Source organism: Echiichthys vipera (genome assembly GCF_963691815.1).
Source record: "Echiichthys vipera genome assembly, chromosome: 15".
NCBI classification, from domain to species: domain Eukaryota; kingdom Metazoa; phylum Chordata; class Actinopteri; order Perciformes; family Trachinidae; genus Echiichthys; species Echiichthys vipera.
Window position 1 is genome coordinate 20,008,084 of NC_139840.1, and position 10,471 is coordinate 20,018,554.

General features: G+C 39.8%; 2 protein-coding genes across 2 annotated transcripts; one reads left to right on the forward strand and one right to left on the reverse strand.

The window, feature by feature from the left end:
* Positions 1-1,322: 1,322 nt before the first annotated feature.
* LOC310957319 (uncharacterized protein) lies at positions 1,323-2,882 on the reverse strand (the record flags this gene model as incomplete). The annotated part of the gene is made up of 1 exon (XM_083927823.1): positions 1,323-2,882. The coding sequence occupies one exon, from the start codon at positions 2,880-2,882 to the stop codon at positions 1,323-1,325; it is 1,560 nt and encodes a 519-aa protein (XP_083783949.1).
* Positions 2,883-4,762: 1,880 nt separating this feature from the next.
* cldn1 (claudin 1) lies at positions 4,763-8,331 on the forward strand. The gene is made up of 4 exons (XM_083927830.1): positions 4,763-5,105; positions 5,913-6,077; positions 6,300-6,384; positions 7,815-8,331. Exons 1-4 carry the CDS (start codon positions 4,883-4,885, stop codon positions 7,975-7,977), a joined length of 636 nt encoding a protein of 211 aa, XP_083783956.1. The 5' UTR covers positions 4,763-4,882; the 3' UTR covers positions 7,978-8,331.
* The last annotated feature ends 2,140 nt before the right edge of the window (positions 8,332-10,471 follow it).

Genomic DNA, 10,471 nt, shown 5'->3' on the forward strand with positions numbered 1-10,471 from the left:
ATCCAATCCAATCCAATTCAATTCAATCCAATTCAATCCAATCCAATCCAATTCAATTCAATTCAATTCAATTCAATTCAATTCAATTCAATTCAATTCAATTAAAATATAATTTAATTTAATTCAATTAAATCCAATCCAATTCAATTCAATTCAATTCAATTAAAATATAATTTAATTTAATTCAATTTAATTCAATTCAATTCAATTCAATTCAATTCAATTCGATTATTCAATTCAGTTAAATTAAATTCAGTTTAATTCAATTCAATTCAAAATTCAACAACAGCTATCTCAAGGCACTATATATATCAAGTAGGTCTAGACCCCACTTCATGACTTATTTATGATTTACAGAGATCCAACAATTCCTCCATAATATAACAAAGACAAGCTCTATTCTCCTTCTAATTTTAAGAACATTTGCTGATAGTACTGCATTTTTGCTAAAATAACATCTTGAGTTGAATTTCAGATTTTTTACATTGTGTAATGGAAACCTTCACTTAAGTGAGGGATCTGAATGTTTCCTCCATCACTGCCTTAAAGGTCCATCATGAAGGATTGGGAGGGATCTAATGGTGGAAATGGAATATAATGACAATAATAATAATAATAATAATAATAATAATAATAATAATATTTATAATAATAGGTTTACATTTTTGTGTGCAACTGTGCAAGTGTACAATCACCTGAAAATTAATAGCTGTGTTTTCTTTAACTTAGAATGAGCCGTTTATATCTTTTTATATCTACATAGGGGTCCTTTCCATGGTTTCTACAGTAAACCAGAATGAAAAAAATAAACACTCGATCTAGGGAATGCCACTAGTTGACAGGACTGGTTCCTTAGATATGTGACGTAAGAGACCCTGACTGTCTGAATCTGGAATTTAGAGATTGCAGTTTAAAAATGCTCATCCATGGCGTTGACTGCTCATTTCACTCATGATATGTCTTGTAGCCTTTTAAAGAAACACCATACAGACATGTTAACCATGCTAAGAACATGATTTTTTTATTTACATTTTACATCGGAAGCTCTTCCAAGACTTCTTCATCATCTACGTGTTACTTACAGTTCTTTAAAAGTAGTGGGTTGAACTTTGAATTTGACAGGAAAAAAAGGTTCATCCACCCCTCTTATCATTCAGCAGCATGCATGTTTACTGGTTATCAGCTGCTGAGTAGGAGGTTTGTTTACAGTATTGACTGTGACAGTCCGAACATACCTGTATAATGTCACTCAGTGTATGAAGAAAGGCCAAATGCATGAGGACGTGTTTGCACGGAGAACAAAGTCTGATTAAGAGGAAGAACTACTGAACGGGGATCTCAATCATTGTCTCATTGCTACACTCATTTTTCAATATATGCTCCGAAATGCTGCCGTCATCCCCCTTAAACTGTACCTTCACTGTCAGTGGAGAGCATTTATCTGCTTTACAGTTAATGATCACAGTGTCACCTAAAGCTTGCAGGCTGCAGCCGCTGAGATCAGGCATCTCATCTTTAGACAACTGACACACCAACTGGTCCGTGTCAATGGAGATGACTGCTCGTCTTTTCAAAAAGCCGGGGCTCTCGCAGAGCATCATATCAAGCATCTCTATGTCTCTGCTGTTTCTCATCACCCAGTCGTGCAGGTACCACATGTGGCAATCACATTTCCAGGGGTTTCCATGCAGTCTCACTGTGTGCTGGATGAGAAAATGGTCTAAAAAGCCCTGTGGGAGAGTTTGCAGCTCGTTGTCAGACAGGTAGAGCTGCTGAATGAGCGACTGGTCCTCAAACAGTTTGACATCCATCTTGCTCAGGTTGTTCTTCTGCAGGTAGAGCGCCTTGATGCCAAATAGTTCCTTGAAGATCTTTTCGGGCAGAAGGGTTAGCTGGTTTTCAGATAGGTCCAGAGTCTCCAGGGCTGTAACATTTCTAAAGATTTCCTCAGGTAGATTGGAGAGATGGTTAGAGGACAAAATAAAGTCGGTGAGAGACGTCAGACTGCTTAGAGAGGACAGCTCAGTCAATCTGTTGCCTTTTAGGTTCAGCTCCTTCAAATTTAAGGCCTCGAGTCCAAACACTTTATCGCTGAAAGTTGTAAGAAGGTTCCCGCGGAGGTTCAACACCGTCATGTTGGTTAACCCAAAGAAGATATCGTCAGGCAGTTCTGATATCTTATTCCCCTCCAGGTGTAGCTCTATCAGCTGAGGAATATTGTGGAAGGTGTCAGATGTAAGATTTCTGATGAGGTTGTTGTTCAGTTTCAGGATCTCCAGTCTCGCCAGACCAGAAAAAGTTTCCCTTTCTATGTCTTGGAGCTTATTTTGGGACAAATCCAGGACACACAGGTTTTGGAGTTTCAGTAGAAGAAATGTAGGCAGATCTGATATTAAGTTCCCCTTCATCTGCAGAGTCTTAAGCTGTTTAAGAGAGTCAAACATGCCAGGGAGCACTGTCTTGAACCTGTTCGAGTTAAGCAGCAGTGTAGTCAGGTTTCCCTGCTTCGAAAAAGTCCCCAGATATAATTGCTCCAGCCAGGGGTTCCCACTGATTTCCAGCTCCTGCAGCTCAGTTAGATGCTCAAAAGCCTGAGAGTGAACACTTCGCAGTGCATTACTGAGGAAGATGAGTTTGGTGAGTTGGGGGCTCTCCCCTAAAGTGTGGGGGAAAAGGTATGATACAGATGATTTAATTACAATAAAGTCCTTGACCTGCTTGGATGTGTTCTTGGGTAAAGATGTCATCCGTTCATCTGCACACAGTATTTGAACTGAAGTGAAACACTGGCAACTGTACGGACAAGAGGTTTGCATCTGTGTGTTGCCTTTGAGACAGAGAAGCAGCACCAGGAACAGAGTCAGGCACAATTCTTTGTCCATTTTTCACTGTCGAAACATGAAGAAAGCTTCTATAAATTAACAGGAAATCAAAGTCAATGTTGCCTTGATATAAGAACCGTTTGTTCACAGAGTGTTTTTCAATTTAAATAAATGAAATCCAACATACCTCTGTGTTGCAGAGATCCCGTTGAAAGAAATTTCCCTTTGAATCTACAAGCCAGCTGACACAAAGTGCAAATGACAACAAGTCTGAATTAGGCAAGACAAAAAAAAACCTTTGGTCAGCAGCCAGCTCCTGCCACGGCTTCATTTGCTTACAACAAATAAAGTTCTTTCAATTCTTTCATTCAGCAAATCTCCTCACAAAGCAGAAGCCGACTTTCACATTTCATACTATCACATACTATTAACATGTAGAGAAAAAAAGCAAAGGGAAGTTATCTTTTTCATTTTAGTTTTAGATCTGTCAAAGATGAGTCACTATTTACCAAAACATAACAAATAGATCCCAGAGGACACATGCTTTCATCACGCTTCCCAGATATTAGCTTTTCCTTAAATAGTCTTAAAATAACAAATACTACTACTACAACTTCTACTTCCCTAATGATCATATTAATTGTATTTATTTTACCCAGAAGTCCTTTAAGATGCAATCACTAGACAAGAGACCTGGCCAAAACAGCAGTGCAGAGTATTCAACAGAGTTACATGAAAAAAGAACATTCACACAGTAAAGCACAATAACAAACGGCTAGAGTGACATACAGGCAAGAGCTTGAGCATTTAAAATGATTAATCAAACAATGTCTGTGGGGCTTTTGAAAGCCTGGTGTGAAGGCTTTGTTTTGTTGTTGTTTTTCAAGAGGAAGTTTGTCTAATGAGCCTGTGAATATTCTCATTTGTCCAGGTCATCGTTATCCCCAAAGAAATTTCAGTCAAAAGCAACTGGACTGGTTGTTTGTCTAGGAAGATGTTTCACCTCTCATCCAAGAGGCTTCATCAGTTGATTTACGCATCTGACCAGGCTGGGACTGGTCCAAATGTCTGGTGTGGAGATCCAGGGGGAGGTTAAATACCTGGATCTCTACACCAGTTGGTTGCACCAGTCCCAGCCTGGTCAGATGCGTAAATTAACTGATGAAGCCTCTTGGATGAGAGGTGAAACATCTTCCTAGACAAATTTGTCTAGTACTTTTATCCACACCCAGGGCACGTGCATCCTATATTATGTATTATAATAGAAAGATCAGTGTTATTCATCAGTATATATATGATAATAGAACATATATTTTGCTCTGAAAGTACAACACACACAGAAGATTGTGTCTCCAATTCAATTCAATTCAATTCAATTTTATTTATAGTGCCAGATCATAACAAAAGTTATCTCAGGACACTTTACAGAGTAGGTAAAGACCACACTTTATGACTTATTTATGATTTACATAGACCCAACAATTCCCCCATAGAGTACGGTGGCAACGAAAACCTTCCCTATAACAGGCAGGAACATCCGACAGACCCAGCTCTGTGGAGGACGGACATCTCTCTGCACCGGTTGGGGAGGAAGAAAAGGAGAGAGAAAGAGAGAAAAGACGGGCAAATGGACAGAGAGAGACAAAGGCAGACACAAAGACAGAGACAGACACACTTCCAGTAACTATAATAATATCTATAGTAATGTGAATATGACTTATATGTTATGGCGGTTAATACAGCAGAATAGTAGAAACAAGCAGAGCTAAGGTGATGGATTATAATATCTTCCTGTGTTTGTGCTGTGCATCCTCACTTTAGAAGCAATTTCAGTCATTGCAGGACACCATGACCTCCACTAGGGGTCATGCTGCTTCTCCTAACTTCAGTCAGAGGTGATGGTATTCCTGGATCCTCCCTCCACTCCTGGGTATTCACTGAGGATGCACAGGTAGACACCACAGGTAGACACAAACCTCCAGGAACTACATAAAGAACATTTTTGGGCTTTTTTCCCCCCTTCATCAATTTCCCCTTACATCAATTTCTGAAGTCAAACGATGGCCAACGCAGGTATACAGCTCCTGGGCTTCACACTGGCTTTCCTGGGCTTCATTGGCTCGATAGCATCCACAGCCATGGTGGAATGGAAAGCTTCGTCCTACGCAGGAGACAACATCATCACGGCTCAGGCGATGTATGAAGGGCTGTGGAAGAGCTGTGTATCGCAGAGCACCGGTCAAGTTCAGTGTAAAGTGTATGATTCACTTCTCCAGCTACCAGGTAATGTTTTTCATATCAGACCTTTCAATATACCATCAATTGATTCTTTGACAAAAAAGGGTGTGTGAAGAGACTGGGACGTGGGACAATGAATGATGGAATTCTCAAACAATGTTAACTTTATGAAACGAAAGAAATGATGTATTCGTGAAATGCCTCAATTTTAATTTAGTACATTTTCGTTTTAAGATTCACGGGTCTGTGTGCTGTGAATCAGGAATGTGTAAACCTCTCTGGTCATTCAAACCCTCCTGGAGGTTTAGGAAAGTGCCCCCCTCTCTTCTTTACATGCACAGACATGTCAGTCAAATACCAGCAGCGGGCTCATCAAAAAGAGACTAGATGATAGGATGGTGTTGGATTTCAAATTTGAATGTATCCGTGCAAATTGATTTTACTTTATTTTTTAAAATATCTATATTGTAAAAGGATGATACCAGCTTCACCAGATATGAATGTTTTTAAGCACACCTCATCTGGATGTGAGTCACGTCGTCTGCACTCCCGCCTGTTTTGTGCCTGTTGTAAACAAGAAGAAGAACACAGAGATTTAATAAAGATATTTCTCAACTGAGCTTTATTTTAGATGCATAATAGAGGGAAGTAATCACAAGTTTGCACTTCATATTTGTTCAGTTAGAAAGCATAGAGTATAGATTTGAACACAAGTCAACAGGAAGCAAACTCACCTACGTATGTTTATAGGGTCAAAGGTCAACTTCAGATACATACATAACTTTAGAAAGCCTTGAAATTTAATGAAACCTGCTCAAATCAAGCGATCCTGTGCCGTGTCTTTGTCTCCAGGGATTGTACTGGGCACACGAGCGCTGATGCTGTGCTCCGTCTTGTTGTGCCTTATTGCTATGTTGGTGGATGTGGTGGGCATGAGGTGCACCACCTGTATGGTAGATCAACCGGAGCAGAAAGACAAAGTGGCTCTTGCTGGAGGAGTTATCTTCATTATCGCTGGTGGGACACACACACACACACACACACACACACACACACACACACACACACACACACACACACACACACACACACACACACACACACACACACACACACACACACACACACACACACACACTGCTTGAATATCATAATAGTTTTTGGCACCACTTTGTGTTCATACAGATGATATAGTCCTGCGTGTTTAATTATACAAAATGTTTGCTCATGGTTTTTCAGGTCTGCTTGCTCTGGTGGGAACATCCTGGTATGGCCACAGGATAGCCCAGGAATTCTACGACCCATTCACTCCGACTAACTCCAAGTAAGGTCGTCTTTCTCAGCCCCTTTAGTCTGGAATTCACACTAATTATCAGGTATATCACTGTGGCTTTGTGTAACGACACTTGCCAAAGAAAAGCTCTTATTATACTGTTGTTCTCCTGCCAGTCCAAGTTATCATTAATCATTCATATCATTAGTGTTACACACTTAAAGAATACATTAAAGCTGCAGTCTGCAACATTTTTTTGATCATATTTACTAAAACCGATACTATGCTCTGATAGAACAACATAAATCATCCCGTTTTAGAAAAAGAAATGCATCCCTACGTGCACCTAGAGCCTGTTATTTGTTTTGCAAAAATCCACAGCGCCCGTATCATCCTGTCCACTCAGCTCAGGGCTGTGTGAGAGCTGACCGTCAGACACAGTTTGTGCACACGCCACAGATCCCCCCTCGCAAATGTTACAATATCACAGGCACACGCCTCAAGTTAGGCATATGCTAAATGAGTAGCAGTTGCTATCTAAGTAAGTTAGCCAGTCTACCTCAGAGTAGCGTGTACTCCATGCCGTTTATCAATGCACGTCCACAGGAATCTGGTGCACACGCACTGACGAGCACTCGATGGGAGGGAATGGAGGAGCTCGTTGGTAGAGGGGGAGGGGCGTGAGAGTTGTAAACATTCGAAATTTGACTGAGTCAGCTCGATCTGCCAGACTTGCCGACTGCAGCTTCAATGCAAGTAAAAGTCCTTCCCTCAAGATTTTATTTTGTACAAAAGTATCAAGTTATTTGAACAACTAACTATTTTATATACTATTGGACGCTTTAATTTATAGCACAGAATCCAAATTTATAAATGGATAATATATTTTGTTTGTAAAATCTTAATCTGCAAAGTGTCAAATAAATCTAGTGGAATAAAAGCCTTCAGTACAAATCAACATAAGACTGAAACACTCAAAGAAAGTACCTCAGGATGGTACAACAGTTGACCAAATGTACTTTTACCCCTGGATATTTTGGAAGCTACAGCTTGCAGACGGTTATCTTAGCTTAGCATAAAAGCTGGAAACGGGGAAAAAGCTAGCCTTGAGTCGTTACCGTGACGATGGCAAGCAAGCAGTGAAGAAAAAGTCTGGTAGTTAACCCCACATAACACCACAACATGTCTTTTTTACACTTCTATTTTTGGACATAGCCAGCCTAGGTGTTACCCCATATTTCATTCCTTTAATTTTCAAGCATACTTTTTACATGTTCATGTACTTAACTTTACGATAATGGCTTGAAACCACATAACGTGATGTTTGAACATTAATATCATATCTAATCGAATATAATCAGCTTGTATTTAGACTTGAGGACTTTTAATGTTGATACATTTGTAAAAAAATAAATACATTTATCTTGTCTGTCTTCCAAAAGTCCACATAAGTATCATTGTGATGTGTGAATTATTCCCAGGTATGAATTTGGAAGTGCCCTGTATGTTGGGTGGGGAGCGGCCTGTCTCATCATAATAGGAGGGAGCTTCCTCTGCTGCAACTGCTCCAGCAAGAGCTCAGGGAAATCTCCGCGCTACCCACCGTCCCGCTCTTCTGGCCAGCAGGGCAAGGACTACGTCTAGGACAATCAGTCCATCCCTCTTTGCAGGGAACTATTTTCTGTGCGTCATTCAAATGTTTTGTTTATGTACATTTGCAGGTGTTTTTTGGTGTATGTTTGTATTTGTTGAGGAAATACCCTCCATCCGTTGGTAGTTCAGAGAGCCCAGAGACATAAAAATGTTTGATTTCCCTCAAACACTGAGCCAGGGAACTTCCCCAACAATGGACATTAAAATTAAAGAATAACTTTTACTCATTAAGTATAAATCTGCTGAGGATGTGGCCGTTTTGTTTCTGTTATTTGCTTTGTTTGAATCTTTGTCATTATTCTTTATCATTCTTTATCATGTAAAATAAAGTCTACTTCCCCACTATTGCATGTTTTTATAGTATTCAGGTTTGATTTGTGAGTGGATCACACTAGCCGAGATGCCAAATTGGTCCAGGGGCGTAAAGCGGAGGGCAATGGCCCCTTCTTCCCTCACTGAGAAAAAATAACTTGTAGGATTTACTAAATAAAAACGAGAGAGAGAAATAGAGAGAAGATAGTGAAAAGCTGCACTTAAAATAATCTGTAAAACCGCTACTGCTACTACTAAATAAAATCCTTGTAACAATTTTGCACAACATTTTTTCAAGTAAATTTTCTTCTGAATATCGAGTACAAGTCACTCACCAATATATTTTTAATATTAATAAGTGTAATGTACTCGCCTTTTAGCGTAACATTTGTGAAGAAATTGAGTAAATGTTTCTTAACTCTGTTGAACTTATAAGTTAATTAAGTAAAGTCTAACCATTTTTCATAGCAATATTTTTGTACTTTTATTTAAATTTTGACAGAAAAAGATTTTCAGAGTAAAATTTAAATAGTATTTTAAAACTAATGTGCAGTGACATCATTGGCTCCAGCCCCCCCGCGACCCCGACCCCGGGATAAGCGGTTGAAGATGAATGAATGAATGAATATATGATAAAATTTACTCTTCATATCAGTGAATTTATCCATGAATAAACTGTGTAAATATTAAAATGTTTACTAAAGATATTCTAGTTCCCACTGAATTTTAATTTTACTATGTATAAATTACTTAGATTTCATACATTTTACAATACCAAAGAGTCAGTTTTTCAGTACTCCCTACTTCTGGTTTCTTGACTTCATCTTGCAAGTCAATCGGGCCAGGGCACCCCCCTTATTTCTGACAAAATGGCCCTCATTTGAGCTTAAGCTACACACCTGTACATTTTTGTGACTGTATCTTGCACGGTTGTAACGACAAAATTTGTACTCAGATGGACTTGCTGTAGAAACACCTGGCAAAATACACAAAAACGCCTCTGTGGTAGTTTACCGCTACAGTAGGTGTCTCCAGGACCACATTTTACCAAGATCACACACACACACACACACACACACACACACACACACACACACACACACACACACACACACACACACACACGGTGAAAATAATAAACCCCAAACCAAAAATGTGTTAGTGTCTCTGTACTTTTGAATATCCTGCGTGAGTCACAGCCACAAGCCCTCTCATTCCTTTAATAAACTTTATAAAGTTTTGGCATTACTTTAGTAGAATCAATGATCACAGCTGGTTTCATGGAATTTGTTAACAACAAGAAAATATAGTTTATTGATTAATGCTTTAGACACAACAGTTGGACACTAAGAAGACCTATGCAACAGAAATACTACAAATTGGGACATAGCATGGCTTATGACACGTTAGTTAAGGTAGTCCTCTCCTATTGGGGTGGGATAATGTCCCCCATCCACTCCTCCCATGCCTCCCAAAGTGATGCTTTATTGCGACCCCCCCCCCACACACACACACACACCACCACCACCACCAATGCAGAGCCAAGTAACAGCGTGACAGCATCTTCTTTAAGTAAGGAGTGGGTCTGTGATTAAAGACCTGCAGCACAGAGAAACACAAACATATCAAACAAACCCACACTCCAAAGTAACATCAAACAGGACTTGAACGTTTAAAGCTCCAACGTAACCATCATAACCAGCATATTTAGGTTTTAAAACATGGAAAAAAGAGAAACGATAGTGAAAAGTTGCACTTAAAATGATCCTTTAAACTGCTGCAGAAATGTGTTGCCTCAGGGAAAACAAAACTAAAGCAAACTGGGAGAAAGGAGGCTGGGGAGCGGCTGCTGACAGGAATACCTCATCCCAGCAGCTCCTGTCCAAACATGCCTCTACACAGTGTTGTCGTCACTCTTCATGGCAACCAGATTCAAAAGAATACATTCAGCATATTAACTCACTCTGTGTGGCTCTCTATATGGCAGAAATGAGAGAACTTCTACCCACCCCCACATCACGCCAGCACACGCACACAACATGAATTTATCTACTCTTTTATCTACTGTATGAACACACAGATGTCTCTATTGTGCCACTTCCAACAAACACAGTGGAGTCATTCTGCAGCAGAGAGCACCACCGTCTGGTAATCCTCGAGTCTGCTGCTTAAA

What these genes read in the sequence shown, in the direction of transcription:
- cldn1 (XM_083927830.1), top strand. Translation starts at nt 4,883, where the DNA reads ATGGCCAACGCAGGTATACAGCTCCTGGGCTTCACACTGGCTTTCCTG. An exon ending in TTCACTTCTCCAGCTACCAG is followed by an intron (nt 5,106 to 5,912) that starts GTAATGTTTTTC and finishes CTTTGTCTCCAG; the next exon opens with GGATTGTACTGGGCACACGA. An exon ending in TTCACTCCGACTAACTCCAA is followed by an intron (nt 6,385 to 7,814) that starts GTAAGGTCGTCT and finishes AATTATTCCCAG; the next exon opens with GTATGAATTTGGAAGTGCCC.